The 16,040-nt window shown below is 46.3% G+C and overlaps 2 protein-coding genes and 1 pseudogene across 2 annotated transcripts; 2 read left to right on the top strand and 1 right to left on the bottom strand.

Annotated features, from left to right (window-relative positions):
* The first annotated feature begins 917 nt into the window (after positions 1-917).
* LOC127321593 (wall-associated receptor kinase 1-like) lies at positions 918-3,290 on the top strand (annotated as a pseudogene).
* Positions 3,291-3,588: 298 nt separating this feature from the next.
* On the top strand, positions 3,589-4,286 carry LOC127321618 (wall-associated receptor kinase 3-like). Its single transcript, XM_051350644.1, has one exon. It carries the CDS (start codon positions 3,589-3,591, stop codon positions 4,108-4,110), a length of 522 nt encoding a protein of 173 aa, XP_051206604.1. The 3' UTR covers positions 4,111-4,286.
* Positions 4,287-14,355: 10,069 nt separating this feature from the next.
* Positions 14,356-15,372, bottom strand: LOC127321585 (probable histone H2A.4). Its single transcript, XM_051350608.1, has 2 exons — positions 15,055-15,372; positions 14,356-14,952 (listed from the first exon to the last, which is right to left on the bottom strand). Exons 1-2 carry the CDS (start codon positions 15,271-15,273, stop codon positions 14,686-14,688), a joined length of 486 nt encoding a protein of 161 aa, XP_051206568.1. The 5' UTR covers positions 15,274-15,372; the 3' UTR covers positions 14,356-14,685.
* Positions 15,373-16,040: the final 668 nt, after the last annotated feature.

Raw genomic sequence — 16,040 nt, 5'->3', positions numbered from 1 at the left:
TAACTGATAATGCTGGAGATGTGTTTGCCTACAGTCATCGCCGAAGTTGAAGGAGAACTTGTTGAAGAAGAGGATGAATCCTAACTGAGATGTCTCCATCGCCGTCGCGAACAGGAGATGTGTATGCCATTTACCTTCTCGGGGGGGGGGGGGGGGGAGGTGGAGCTCAAATCGATGGTGGGATGGAGGATTTGAACCGGGCGGCGAGAGCTGGGGATAGAAATAGAGGAGGGTGCTCAAGGAGGTGATGGAATCCTTCTAGCGCCCCTTTCTCTTTTCACCAATGGGCTCTCGAGCTCGCGCCATTTCCCTCCTCGTCCACGCTCGTGTAGGGAAAGAGTCTCTTTTGCATCAAAGGAGCGCGAGACGAGGGTGGCTCGCTGAAAACGGCCGTTCCTTCCAGGCCTGGCCTAGAGATGCTTTGAAAATTGGTTGGACCATAACGTGAAGGCATTTCGAAAAACTAAGGGGTGAGCTGCCTACCAAAGGTGCCCTAGAGCTCTTTATGATCAGTGTTGTACTGGGATTGTTGTTCCTGTTGCTTCTTGCTTGCTTCCTCTATGAGCCGTAGTACTCTTCTGGATGACATTGGAACATGCGGCGAAACTCACAAAAAAGTGTTTTCTGACTTCAGTCAATTACTGGTGTACTTTTTGTCCTTTTCGTACTACATTGAGCGGCAAGATTGTGTGCGCTTCATGGCAGGATAAAATAAAATAAATGATAAATGATTGCCCGATGTGGACACGAGTTGCCATATTTTGTATCACAAAGCCTGGCTTGTGGACCGTTTGTCATTAGCTTCAAAAACCGTGGGCGCGCTTTTGGGCAAGGTATGAGCTTTATGCAACTTGTAGCTGCTGCAACGTGCTAGGGCAGTTTCGCATCTACTACGTACTAGTATATAACAGGGAGTGAGCTTAGCTACTTAGCAGAAGACACCGCAATGGCTCCGCTGTCGAAACTGATCCACTATTCTCAGCTGCTATCGATCCTACTCCTCCCCCTTGCAGCAACAGTGACCCCGCAGCACGTCGCGGCTGCCGCTGATGACCTACAAGGCCGGCCGCGGCAGGGGATGATGGGACGTCCGGGTTGCCGGGACAAGTGCGGCGGCATGAGCATCCCGTTCCCCTTCGGCATGGACAAGCCCGGCTGCTTCCTCCCCGGCTTCGAGGTCACCTGCAACACCTCCTTCACTCCTCCTCGCGCCTTCCTCGCCTACAACCACAGCTACCCACCATACCAGGCGATTTACCAGTGTAAATTCGGCACCAACAACACGGACTGCAAATACAGGTACCAGCCGGTCGAGCTGTTCGGCATATCGCTCGAGACCAACGAGGTGCGCGTGTACGGCGGCGTCACTTCCCGGTGCTTCATAAACGAAACCGTGGGTTCAAGAAAGGGTGAATACATGGACTTGGACAGAGAGGGGCCATTCCTCCTGTCCCCGCGCGACGACCTCGTGGGCGTCGGCTGGAGTGTCCAGTCCTCCATGTCCTATCAGATCAAGCCCTACCCAGACCCTCTCTCTTGCACTTCAAACAGCCCCTTCCGGCTCACGGCCCCAAATGGGTCCTGCTCGGGGCTGGGCTGCTGCCAGATCGCCCTGCCGCCGCCGTGGCCGACGATGCCCATCACCGAGACCGCCGTGATCCTCGAGGCTGCCAATATTTTTTGGGAAACAAATCCGTGCTCCTACGGTATGGTGGTGGTCTGGTGGAGAGGTCATGGTACAACTTCTCGACGGAGGACCTGGACGGCTACGAGGTGCTGTCCAAGAAACTCGCCAGGGGCTTCCCGGTGGTGCTCGATTTCGCCATCAGGAATGGCTCCTGTGAGCGCGACGGCTGCCTCAGCGGTAACAGTTCCTGTGCTAAAGCACCCTACGACGCTGCAGGCTACGTCTGCAGGTGCTGGGAGCACTACCAGGGCAACCCCTACATCGCCAATGGATGCCAAGGTACTTAATTTACTAGGCGATGATTCAGTTTCTAATTCCCTGTGCTAGTACTAATTTATCAGCAGTATCTCACTTTCATTCCCTTCAACATTCTCTTCCCAGACATCGACGAGTGTCAGCTCCGAGAACAGAGTCCTGAGTTCCGTGATTTATATCCGTGTGACGGGATCTGCACCAACATACCCGGAGGATATGACTGCCGATGCAGACGCGGGATGAAAGGCGACGCCAAAAAGGGAAACTGTACCGAAATTTTCCCCTTACCAGCAAAGATTATCGTCGGTATGTGCTGATCTACCACATTTCAGTTCAAGAAACCAAAACCACCAGCGCATGACAGAAAACGAAAGAAAACTTGCAGCAACAGCAATATAGTGCAATGCACACATACTTCTTGTACTTAGCTGCCATAATTTTGAAAAGCATGTCGATCACATACATGTAAGAAACTCAAGTTATGTGTTCGACAAGATTCCCTTGTTCAATGATTGAAGATATTATAATCTGGTGATAACGCATGTTCAATGATTGCCCATAGAAAACTTGAGCTTTGAGGACTACCATAGAACTTATTATGGCAAACAGACAAGTCATTGACCGCCAAATACTCAAGTTACTTATAGTTGTTTTTAGATAAAGGATAACCTCAATTAGTTACTTAGTAGTGTGTTGTACACTTTCTTTTACTTTTAGCTGGAGTATGATTTTTGCATTATAGAGAAATGGCATATGTAAAATTAACACTTCTATAGTTTATTTGGGGGTTTTATAAAGGATTGTAAAAAAATAGATTCACTTCAGTTTAACTAAAGCTTCCATACTTTGCTTTTTCCTAGGTATTGCTGGCTTGATTGTTGTCTTCGTCGTCATGTTTATGGCGAAGCAACACCTAAAGCTTAAGAAGTTCTATGAACAAAATGGTGGTCCAATACTAAATGGTGTCAAGAATATACGGATATACACGAGGAAACAACTGAAGCAAATAACAAACAATTATGAATCTGTCATTGGACAGGGCCACTTTGGTAAGGTTTATAAGGGGACTCTGAAAGATAAACAACAAGTGGCTGTGAAGAAGTCCATCAAAGTTGACAAGGATATGAAGAAGGAATTCACTGACGAGGTTATAATCCAATCTGAGATGAGACACAAGAACATTGTGAGGCTCCTAGGCTGTTGCCTAGAGTATGATGTTCCCATGTTGGTGTATGAGTTTGTGGCGAAAGGGAGTTTGTATGACGTCCTCTTCAAATCCAAAGATACCATTCCAGCGAAAAAGCGTCTTGCTATTGCTATTGGGTCAGCTGAAGGTCTAAGGGCATGAGCAATGGTGGCATACACAACTAGCTGCTCTATGTAAAAAAGTTGTCAGAAGCAACATGGTCAATTTTATCTCTCCAATGGAAGCTACAACTTTAGTCAGAAAAAAGAGAGAAAGGATCCCACAAATATGACACTATGTATCTCTTTCTCTCTCCAAAAAGCATGCTTTTTAGGCTTAAGATCCCACTTCTTGAAGAGGAGGCTACCTCCTCATCCGAACCTACTTTGGACCACCCGAACCTAGATAAAGGTGTGAGGCAGTAGCTCTAGAGCAGTGCATTGGGCATGCCCTAACGTATATGCATTCAGCAGGGGAGAGTACCATACGTCATGGCGATGTAAAATCTGCAAATATTCTTCTTGATGAACATTTCAACCCAAAAGTTTCCGACTTTGGTACCTCAAAGCTGCTCGCAAAAGGAAAAGACGAGGAGACTGATCGTGTTATTGGGGACATGAGTTACATAGACCCAATATATATGGAGAAGGGGATCGTTACACAGAAGAGTGATGTCTATCGCTTCGGAATTGTTCTGATAGAGCTCATCACAAGGAGGCCTGCAACATATGATGTCAAGAGGAGCTATGTTGCAAACTTTGTTCAGTCTTGTGCAGAAAAAAGAGCAAGGAACTTTATTGATAACGATATTACAAGTGAGGATGATATCAGTATGTTGGAAATGGTTAGTGGGGTTGCTGCAGATTGTCTAAAAATGAATCCAGAAGAGCGGCAAGATATGAAGCAAGTAGAACACCGGCTCCTCCAAATTGCTGGACAACCTACATCATGGTCAGAAGAGACGCTAGCAGGGAGATCTTAGTCCTGGCCCGGATGCTGTTGCTTTGCTCGGCCAATATTTTGTATTTATCATCTGGTTAATGCGGTTTCATTGTTTTGATAAATTTTCTGAATTTTATTTGCCAGGGCATTGAGTAATGTAGCACATGTACGTTATTCAGATATTTAAAGTAGAAAAACATGTATTGTACTCGTTAATCGTTATGGCTCTTGGCGATTCTGACGTGATTTTGTCTCCCGACACGAGTTGTGGCCCTGAGATACAATAGTCGAGCCAGAAGTGGAGTGGCGGGACCATGTCCAGCGGTTCGATCACGGCGGCCACGGCGAAGGTTGCGTCGTACACGGCCGAGACCCCGTGGGCGCGCCCGTCCAGGGAAGTAGAACGTGCCGTCGCAGTAGGTGATGCTGCTGACATGGTGAGCGCCCGGCGAGCATCCGACCACCGGGCTCCACGGTCCATCGCCCGGCCGTAGCGGGCAGAAGTATGCGCCATTTCCCGGCGACACCATGACGGCGTCCGACGATTGATCCCACATCATATCCTAGAGGATCTCCTGATCGCTGTCGCGGAACGAGGGCGTAGAGGTCTAGAGGAAGGAGAGGCCGCGCGCAGCGGGGATGGAGACCTCCGCGACGCTGTCGTCAGCGAGGGACCAGAGACGGCGGTTGACGCTGGAGTGATTCGGTGGGCAAGAGATGTAGGGGCTGTTTGGTTCAGGGGATATCCCCAAGTGGTTAGGGGTAGCCACTAAAAAAGTGGTTGCCAGATGTTTGGTTTAGGGATGAGAGTGGTTGAGGATAGCCAGATTCTGGGAATATTCGTGTGAAATGGTGGTTGAGCTCGTCCGGCAAAATGTGGCGGATGAGGCCAACCACTTCTGGCTATCGCGCTGGCCTCACCCCAAAATGCTTTCCGCACCGTTTCGCTTGCTCACCGCCGCGAAAGAAAAGTGATTTCTCTCCCGCATGAACCAGGCGGCGGCAAGAAATCCTGGCGCGACGCTGGGAAATCAGACACGGCGGCGGCTGGTACCTCCCTCCATCTCCTCGTTTTTTCCCTCGCTCACCTCCTCCGTTATCTCTTGAAGATGCCAGATCAAGGGCAACGGCGGCCCGGCGGCGCCAGATCGAGGGCGATGGCGGTACGACAAGGGGCAGGTGCTCCCGGTGGCTATGGCCGCCACTGCTCTGCTGTGCCGTGGCCGTCGTTGGTGCTGCTCTGGCTACATGCCCTTGCTCTGCTGCGATGTGGCCGTGGCCCCTGGTCTGATGCGATGTGAGCGCTGCGCTGTTGGGCGGCCGGGGTTGGTGACCTCGTTGATTGTCTGGGCTCAGATGGAGGTCGTCCAGTCGTCCGTGCCGAGACGACGGAGCTCTTCTCTTGAAGCGTATCGATTGAGGAGATCTTTTGCGCGCAGCTATTCTGCACTTCGGCTTCTCCTATTGCTGCTTGTGTGCGTTGCTTTGACTGCCGCTGTTATGTATCTACAATTCTTACATGTATTGTTTCCCTGTTGTTGCTACTTGCTAGCTTCAGGTTTGCTATTTCATTATCTGAATGGCCTCATGTGAAGTAGACATAATTTCTATAACACTTGCCGCTTTTCAATGCCAAAGTAAGCATTCCCGCTGACTTGAACCAATTTAGGGTAATCTCACCATTTGAATAAAAAAGGTCACCACACTTGCTCATCCACTCTTCATCCTTTCAACCAAACAGAAATTTGGTTACCACTAACCACCTCTGATCCTACACAACCAAACAGAAAAAATGGTTACCTCTAACCGGGTGGTTGGGGATACCCTCATCCCCTGAACTTATCCCCTGAACCAAACAGCCCCGTAGTGGATCCGGTGGGCGATCCCCGCGATGAGCTCGACCACCGGCAGGTCGATAGGGGCCAGCTTATAGTGTTGGCGTCTTCTTCAGTTCTTATTTCTGTCGAGCGAAACGGAGCTGAATTTCGTCCATGCTTAACATAAGTCGGTCACGCATGGCCCGGAGTATATCGGGCCGGCACGCAAAGAACGTCCAAGTTCGACGCACATCTTTTTGTTCGTCCAGTCTAATACAATAGCTCAGGAATTGAATTCTCTGAAAAAAAAATTGAACTGAATGTATTCATTCATAATTTGGCCCTTTACAACGTTTTTTTTTTACTATGAGGAACTACACCACCCAATTGTCGTTGCTTAGTCATGACACTATGATTACCGACTTTAGTCCCACTCCAAACGATCCAAGAAATACTGTGGTAGTTGTGTAGTTTTTCTACTCCCTCCATCCTAAAATATAAGATGTCTAACAATTAGTTAAAAGTCATCGGTTACTAAATTTAACCAAGTTTTATAGATAAAAACATAAACAATTATAACACTGAATCAATATCTATAGATTCATCCCTTCAAAAATAATCTATAGATTCATCATCATAAAGTATATATTTTTAATGTGCTCATTTAATATTATAAATATGTGTAGATATTGTTTGCTAAGTATTTAGTAAAAGTTAGTAAGATTTAACTTTTGGCAGATCGTAGACACCTTATATTTTGGAATAGAGGTAGTAGTATTCTATTCCAGTTAGTCGAAGGGAAAGTTCAGTGTGGAAGACATAGTTCAAATAGATAAAATATGCATTGCACGTGTCTATTTGTATGCCTAATGTTGGTAGTTTGTCACAATTGTTGCAACTTTCCTGAATAAAACATAAGAGTCATACAATGTGTTTCACTGACAAGAAAAGGCAGATCACCAGAGGACAAAAATTCTACTCCAGTTAGTATAATTATTCATGAAAAAAAAAATGTTACTCAATATACAAAAATCTTAGCACTTTGTTCATACGAATATGTCCAACTAGCAAAGGTGTCTCATTAATCTATATATGATTTTGTATAATAATACGTGAAAATGCTTGCAGAACAAAACAAATCTACAACCTGGACCAGATAACCATGTTCATATTTGTGTAAAAATGCAAGAGGAGAGCGCTATGCAGAAGAAACTCAAAGTTGCTAGCATAACACGGAAATTCAATTCGGCTCCCGGGTGCATATGCTTCCTCTACAAATAAAAATATTTCGAAGTGTCGAAACAATTTTGACAAAAAAAAATTACATGTACATCTCAATAATATATTTGTGTTTCTCAAGTTTCGTGAAAACCTGATATTTTTTATGACCTATGCAAAATAGAGAAAATTTATCTTGTGAAAAACCTTATGTTTAGCACCAAATTTTTTCTTTTGTACACATGCCACATGACAAGTCGATTTTTTATTAAACGACTGTCGTTGCCTATTTGACGGTACCTCGGAGGAGGGATCCTCACGAGGGGGAGAAGAAGTAGGGTCCATCGAGCGGAGAGTCCTCGGGACGGTGGTACGCGATTTACCCAGCTTTGGAACACCTGCACGATGACAGGCCTACTGCTACTTGTCTGGAATTATCTGGGCGCGTTCGCGTTGTTACAATGAGTTGTTGTTGTACCTCTAGGGCTCCCGGGATCCGGCTTATAAAGGCGCCAGGATCTAGGGTTTACACGGAGAGTCCTAGCCGAAATACAAGATGCTTAACTACGAAATATTACATTGTTGTGCACGTCAAGGACCATCCTTTCCTTATAAGCCGTATTGGATCCGGATACTTCATGGGCCTTCACGGATCCGACTACCTGCATAGGTCGGTTGAGATCCGGCTACTGTTCCTGCGCTGGACTTCATCCATCTTCTATCAACAGCAATTGGGCCGCCCGATGGGCCATATGCCATCATCACCATCTGCGGGCCACCCGGACTTGCCGGATCTAGACCACGTCGTTGATATACCCATAAAGTATACCCACAATAGTAGCCCCCGAAGTTCTTCAAGATTCGTCATTCCTCGGCCTATCTTTGTCCGGATCCGAAGAGAATCTCAAAGAGTTTCCAAAACTTTATCGTTTCCGACTTCATTCAACCGGAAATCATTCGTCTTCTTGTAACGGTAACTTAGCAGATTTCTCGCCCACGTCGCGCACAACTTTCCCTTTTCCCGCGCTAAATTTTCGGATACGCGAATCTTTAGCAGGAAATCTCGGAGGCGCGCAGTTAGGTCACCACTGCGTCCATTTCATCGCTTTTGACCTAAGACACGTGGCGATCATCCAACGGTGCGACCGTTCCGTTCCCACCGTAGGATCCGACTCACGAATCCGCGCGAGGCCTATAAACACCACATTTGCGCGGTCATTTTCACTTTTTCACCGCCCTCACCACTTCATCTTCTTCCTCGCGCCAGCGCCGCGCGTTAGATCTCACTTCCGGCGAGCTCCTCCCCGGAAAGCTTCAAGCACCGCCGCTCCAAGGTGTCCCTCGACCCAAGCTACTCGCGTTTGATCGGGATTTCGCCTCCGCCGCCGATTTGTGGTCTCGCCGGAGGCCTGCGTGTCAAGTCCAAGACTTTCTCCCTCGCCGGCGTCACAGGGAACCGCCAAGCCATTGTCGGTAAGTCCACCGGACTTGTAGAAGATAGACTTAGCAGGGATCCGGCTTCTTAAGCTTTTTACCATATGCATGCAGCCGGAAACATGTCCACTAGCTCACCTACTTTCACTGATAGCTCTCCGAATAGTCCACCGCCAAACCCAACAGAACCAACTTTCGTTGAGCCTTTAGCATTCCTTCCGCCCAATATTTCCGATGTTAGGTTAGCTCAACCTTATTCCGCCGCTTCCAGCAACATCCTTGGTCGGATCCCAACAGCCGAAGAAATCCAAGCGGAACTAGAAGGGCAGGCTAGAATGGCTGCTAAAGTTCTGGAGGTGGAGCAGAAGAAGGGTTCGAAGGCCCGGAACCGCGAAGGGGAGAAGGGCCAATGCCTCAATGGTGGCCCAGCGAAGTTACGGAGTCGGGACTCACAACCTTCGCAAAGGAAGGATTCATTGCTCCGGATACCTGGAGTTTCAACAAAGACTCCATCACTCCTACCCCAGAGCCTGACAAACGTGTCTTCACCAAAGCTTGGGTGGAGTGCGGCCTCTCTCTTCCTCCTTCCGAATTCTTCCTGTCGGTGCTTAACACCTATGGCCTCCAACCACACAACATATGTCCAAATTCCTTTCTCCTCCTCTCCAACTTCGCAACTCTCTGTGAGGGCTATCTCGGAGCCTGTCCGGATATCCGCCTCTGGCAGTTTTTCTATCGAGTCAAGAAGGAGACCAAGGATAAGGCCATGGTAAACTGCGGCAGCATGACTTTCGTGCTCCGCACCAAGAGGGTTTTTTCGGCTCTTGCCTCCCACAAGTCTGTCCGGTACTAGAACGCTGGATGGTTCTACGTGAAGAATATCTCAGTTCCGGACATCCACGATGGTCTCCCTGCATTCGCCAACAAACCTCCAGAAGAGCTCGCCAGCTGGAGCTTCATCCCCGCCCTCGCCCAGTATCCGAAGGTGGACAAGATGGCCAGGAGGATCTCCTGGCTGGTCCATAACGGTTTATCTGGAATGGACCTGACCTTGAGCTGGTTCACTCGTCGGATTCAGCCGCTCAAGTACAATAAGCGGCTAATCTGCGAATACTCCGGAGTCGATGACGAGCTGCGGGTGACCAAAGACAACCTACCAACGGATTCTCTGAACAAGAGGATTCGGACACTCGTGAAGATCGCCCGGGGCCAGGAGGTCCCGAAAATCAACAAGGACATGTACATCAATAACAAGTGCCCTCCGGTGCATTTTCTCACTTAGTCATTTTGCTTCTTATATTTGAAATGTTCTAACTTCTTCAACGCTTCCTCTATCAGCTCAATTCTCTGGCGGAGGATGGTTTTAGAGATGTATTCCGTCTACCCGCTGATGCCGGAAGGGCGGAGGAGGATCCGAAGGATGAAGACGAGGAGGAAGAGCAAGCCCCCAAGAAGAAAGCTGCTCCTCGCGCTCCAGAAGTCCCCGCGCCAAGGTTTCCGGCACTGACACCGGAACCAGCGGCGAGGCCTCCGCCAAGAATGCAAGGACCAAAGCTCCTCCACGCCTCGACTCCAAGAAGGCGGAGCGCGACCGCATCAAGCTTCTGGCCACAGCCAGAAGAGGGTCACGCCCGTAACTTCCCGGAGCTACGTAAGTGTTCCGAAATACAAACTCCTAGTTGCGATGTTAAAACTTTATTTCTTATGTCTTTTCTTTACTTGGTGCAGGAGCCAGAAGATCACCGCTTCACGGGTTAGCACCCAGAAGCGTATCACCAGTTTTTTGAAGATGTCACCGGCCGTTGGCCCCACCACTCCAGCTCCGGCAAGTACCTCCAACCCAGCTCCCAAACCTACTCCGCCTAAGGCTCACCCCACCCTTGATCCCGCCACCGAAACTCAAGTGGAAATAATTCCAGTGAGCAGCGGGAAAAGAGGCGGAAGCTGCTCCGCCACAAAGCGAGTTGCTCTGGAAGAGGATCAAGACAAAGGTCCAGAGAAGGCGGAAGTCACCTCTGCGGATAAGGCTGAAGCTTCAGCTAAGGATGCCGTAACGTTTCCGGCAAAATTTGGTGATCCTTCTGATCTTTATGCCACGCCCAAGGCGTACTCCCACAAATTCTTCAACAAACTTACGGAGGCGGAGAAATGGGAGCTTGAGCAAGATCTTCTGAACTCCATGCTAAATGACGCATGGGGTAAAGCTGATGTTGAATCTTCCGAGATTCAAAATCACAAAAGAGAGATCGGCGAGTTCTTCGACCAACTCCTCGTCAAATGCAAGGTAAACCAATCTTCCCAGTAGCCCCCAAGTATCTAGGCGGAAACTTAACAATAGTTTGCACCTTGATACTTTGAGTAAACTAGCCTGAGAAAATTTAAAGTGTCATGGTAGCCCCCAAGCGTCATGGCGGAAAATTTTCGGCAATGATGCTTCGAAAAGATCTACACTTAACTATACGCAATCGGAACTTATCCTTATCTTTCACTGTCGTAGGAACAACAAGCGCTGCATTATGAGCTCCACAAGAACATCTCGCAGCAACGCCGCGTTACCCTTGGGCAGGCGGATCAGATTCACGATGCCAAGGAGAAAATTGCGGAGCTGGAAATATTGTTGGCGGAAGCCCAAGGTGTGTCTCCGACCAAACTGTCATTATTCCAATCTTCCGATTTTTAACTAACTTAAGATTTTGTTTCATTTGAACAGGTGCATCTACCTCTCTAGCCAGTGCATCAACCGATCTTGAAATCCCGCGCTCCGCTCATAAAGACCTAGAGTCTAAACTGAAGGAGGCGGAAGAAAAGCGGAAGCTTGCAGAGGATCAACTAGCTGAGAAGAATTCCGAGTTTATCCGGGAAACGGCTGATCTGGTCGAGAAGCGGAGGAAGGACGGTGCTACTCTTAAAAGCCTCCAAGAAAACGTCCAACACATCCAGACCTACATGAGGACGGCAGAACATGGTTGGCACCTGCTCAACTCCGACGTTATGGGTAAGTATCCCGAACCCCAAACCAAATCAGTTCTTCGTAATCCTTGTGAAAAACCTTATGTTTAGCACCCAAAAAATTTCTTTTTTACACATGCCACATGACAAGTCGTTTTTTCATGAAACGACTTTGTGGACGCGTAGCACGTGAACATGTATGTGCGAATTTGTATTTCTATTTTTATGACATTTCAAAATGTGTCTAAGATGTATTTCAAAATAAAGTAAGCAGATGCTCCTATGAACCAAAACACCACTCAACTAGAACAACAATCTGAACTTGTCCAACATTTGGTACCTCTCAAATTTAGTGCCTAGTTATTGAGGGAAATAGAAGAAATTCCATGTAACTGAAGAGCGTTCCTATTATAAGGGACTCCATATAATAAACTCTAGCCATCTAGCACCTCTGTAAGGAACATTCATAAATAATCGAGCATTCAAAGTTATGTTAATAGGATGAAAAGTAAATCAATATGCATCACTTATTTGGAGTTAGATGAACAATAAATCAGTATGCATGAGTTACGTTGGATTTTGTTAGTTTCCAGGGCAAGCTTTTCATGTGTATGTTTCTTCTTGTAAGTTCATAGCCTCGTTTGCCGGAACGAAGGATGTTTCAACCTACTGGTCAACCTAAAAAAACAGCGAATGTAACTGTACAGATCCCAGATAAGACCGAATATTTTCATTGCAGAAACCACATCAACCAATATAGTTCTTTAAAAATCAGTTAACCATTATCTCATTGTCCATTGAATAGTCGATTCAAAGAACCCAACCTAGGATGGCTTGTCTATATTGTTAACTCGTGAAAAAAATGGTGGATCCCTCTCACATAAGGTGGTTGGCTTAAAAATTGGTGATATTACCACTCATCCTCTCTTCCAAATGAACCATGAGTACACCAAAAATAAAATAAAAAATATGTCATAAGTTCAAGCTACAAATAGAATGAAAATCAAATTCAATAGGGAAATTAAACTATTGATGAAAAAATACAGATAATGTAGATTGGCTGCTGAACTTCTGAAAGATCGGAGACATAAGAAGATATCAATTCAAATGCATAAGAAACCATGTACATAACATTGTAGCAAGGACCACATATGGCATAGGCTAAGAACATAGACAATATTGCATTTTAAGTCCCTCAACCTCAATCATATCAAAAACCATGGATAAGAAAATGGCATATTGCTTCAGCATGCTCAAATTAATAAATATTGTTGGAAAACATTATTTGTGGCTAACATCAATTCCATGTCCGTCTCAATGGCCTAGACATGATGAACAGATAAATTATATTGTCCATATTTCTTCAACAGTTCAAGTTGGTGGGTAAACTGGTTGGTGCGACAACACCATTCCAAACAACACTACAGTATACTCTAGGCCACATCATGTGGCTATTAAATTCCAACAACAAAATTATTATCTACCCTTTTCCCCAATCCATTAGAGAAACCCAAGGGACTTCCAACTATCCAAACTCCTCCTATGTTTCTTCTCATCCAAGTCAGTAGCATGGCATTAAGAGACACAACACCAACACAAGAAAAGAAGTTGATATCCATCCAATTCACAAATAGCTAGTATATCGGACATAACTTTAGTCAAGTATTTAAAACGTGCATGACAAATAGACTTAAAAATCATACTCCCTCCGGCCCAAATTAATTGGCGTAACTTCGTGCCAGAGGGAGTACATATAGATTTGTGTAGAGAAGTATTTACAGAAAGTTACAAGTATGTTAGATTACTACATATAGAATGGTACACCTAATAGTCAAAGTTGTATCTTAAAAACCATACCAATGTCCAAAACATCCCTCACTTTTGAACAGGAGACTTTGGACTTCGGAATACTTACTACTTAAGCACACCAGACTCTGGATGCCTCCACGTATATTCTCATATGTACCAATGACTCAATTTCAACAATTTTCTTCATAGTTTGTTTTTAAAATACAAGCTCTATGAGCTATAATTTTTGAAACGTGGAATATAACAACATGCTAGTCAAGATAGACAAGTCGCCAACAAAAACATCAAAATAATGCAAATTTGTAACAGTTACAGAATCCACAACTGTGCAAATTAAGACATGAGGGAACCCAATAAATTACTTTAGCCATCAAAACAACAATAATACTATGCTACCAGCAATCCGATACAGGTATTCCTGTTGTTATAATTTACTCCATGTGATCTCTTTGACTTCTTACATAATGGCATGCTAAAGATAGAAACCTTCCATGGATACTGTTAGTAGAACATAACTGTGCCCTCTTATCATGTTCCTGGCAACGAATTACTACACAACATTCTAGCATTAGTTGCAAACTTGTAATTCATGAATATATGTTGCCATAATCTACCGAGCAACCATATCTCAAAACGAAAGAAGATATATGCTATTATGCAATCCAATTAACAGTACAAAAATTACATGTTGCTAATAACTTCTATGAACTAGACAAGAATAACAAAACATTATAGCATATTATTGATCAACCAGCTGAAATGAAGACAGGGTTTCATAAGAAAAGATTGACATACAAACAAACTGGACGCCTAAATTAGATCTCTAATACTATTTCAGCACCAATTTTGCAGCCTATCCATCCAGCAAACCAACATAACAAGAACCACACTTCCACTCAATGATCTATAAATTCCAAATACAAGGTACAAGACTCAAACTATGAAATTCTGACATTGTGAGGTGGAGACAACATTTCCACCAATGATCTACACCCCAACTGCAATCAGACACACCCTAAGCATCCAAATAAACACAAAAAAAGCCCTACTAGCACACATCAAAAACACAAATGAACATTCCAAATAGTAGTACATAATGTTTCAGATCTTCGCGATATTATTACAAACAGAATCTAGCGATTCACATTTTTTCCTCTTCCAATCCCTCCCTTGCCCTACATTCACCAAACATACATACAACAGTGTTAAGCTAAAAGTGTACAGACTGATCCGCGCATACGGATGCGGCGGAAATCAGATTCAAACAAGGAGCAACCGATCTCGATGACTTGCAACAACCACAGCAACGATTAGGTGGATCAGACAGACAGACAAACACGGAAGGGGAGACGAGAGGGACGGGGCACCGTCGTTGTGCAGCGCCGGGCCTAAGAGTCGGCCGCCTTCTTGGCGGGGGCCTTCCTGGGCGACTTGGTCTTCTCCTTGGCCGGCTTGGCTTCCTTGGCAGCCGCCGCGGCGGTCTTCTTGGGGAGCAGCACGGGGTTGATGTTGGGCAGCACCCCTCCGTGCGCGATGGTGACGCCGGCGAGCAGCTTCCCGAGCTCCTGGTCGTTGCGGACCGCGAGCAGCACGTGCCGCGGGGTGATCCGGTTCTTCTTGTTGTCCTTGGCCGCGTTCCCCGCCAGCTCGAGGACCTAGCAGACAGAAATAGAAAGGGGAAAAAAACAGAGGCGAATCAGTCAGATGCCGATGCTGTACGTATATGACCCACCCTGGCGCGCGCGTGCGTGGCCCACCTCGGCGGCGAGGTACTCGAGGACGGCGGCGAGGTAGACGGGGGCGCCGCTGCCGATGCGCTTGGCGTAGCGTCCCAGCTTGAGGTAGCGCCCGATGCGGCCGACGGGGAACTGGAGGCCGGCCTTGACGGAGCGGGAGACGGACTTCTTCTTCGGCCCGCCGCCGCCCCGGCGCCCGGCCGCGCCGGTCTTCTTCGTCGCCTTTGCTCCAGACTCCATCGCCGATCCCGAGCTCCGAAGCTTTTCCTCCACTCTTTTCTTTCGCTCCCTTTTCTCCCGGTCAATGATTTCTTCTGCTTCTTTTTTTTTGGTGCCTTGTTTTGTGCGGTGGAGGTGTGTGTTTGTGCTTTCTCTCTGTTTCCATCTGTGAAGGACCCGAAGAAACACACAATCCAGCGATGGCGGTGCTTTGATCTGAACCGTTAGCCTCTATCGGAGGATCAGTGTCAGCCGTTGGATGGGTCTGGCTGATCCGTGTGAGAGGGAGAACATCCAATAGGAGGACAGATTTTGGAAGTACTAGTGGACTGTGTTTTTGGTCTTCATCATTTCAAGCAATGTTTCAATCATCGGATTAGCATACACTATTTCTCCAAGTAGTATCTGAATTGTATGATCTTATTATATGAATGCATTGATTAAAAACGGTCTAGTAAGTTTGGGTTGACGTAAATACTAAGATACAGGTCGGAACGACAACAACCGTGGATTTTACGGTATGCTTATGTACCATTCTACTTTTAGGGAAGATAATGTCCCACATGCTATATATAACTCGAAAAATATGTCTAATTTTTTGTATATTGTAAAAATAGCCTGCCCTTTAATTCTAGTTTTATATTGAATTACAATGCCATTTCAAACCAAAATGTTCGACATTCAGTAACTAAACTTCATAAAATGTAACATCCTTCGAAGAATATAGTTATCATCCACTTGTTTCGCTACTAGGAAGTCCGAGCAGCAAAACATGTCTCTTTTGTTTC

This window comes from Lolium perenne, chromosome 1 (assembly GCF_019359855.2).
Source record: "Lolium perenne isolate Kyuss_39 chromosome 1, Kyuss_2.0, whole genome shotgun sequence".
In the NCBI taxonomy this organism is placed as follows: Eukaryota; Viridiplantae; Streptophyta; class Magnoliopsida; order Poales; family Poaceae; genus Lolium; species Lolium perenne.
Note: the sequence above shows the minus strand (reverse complement) of the source record. Positions and strands in the feature narration are given on the sequence as shown.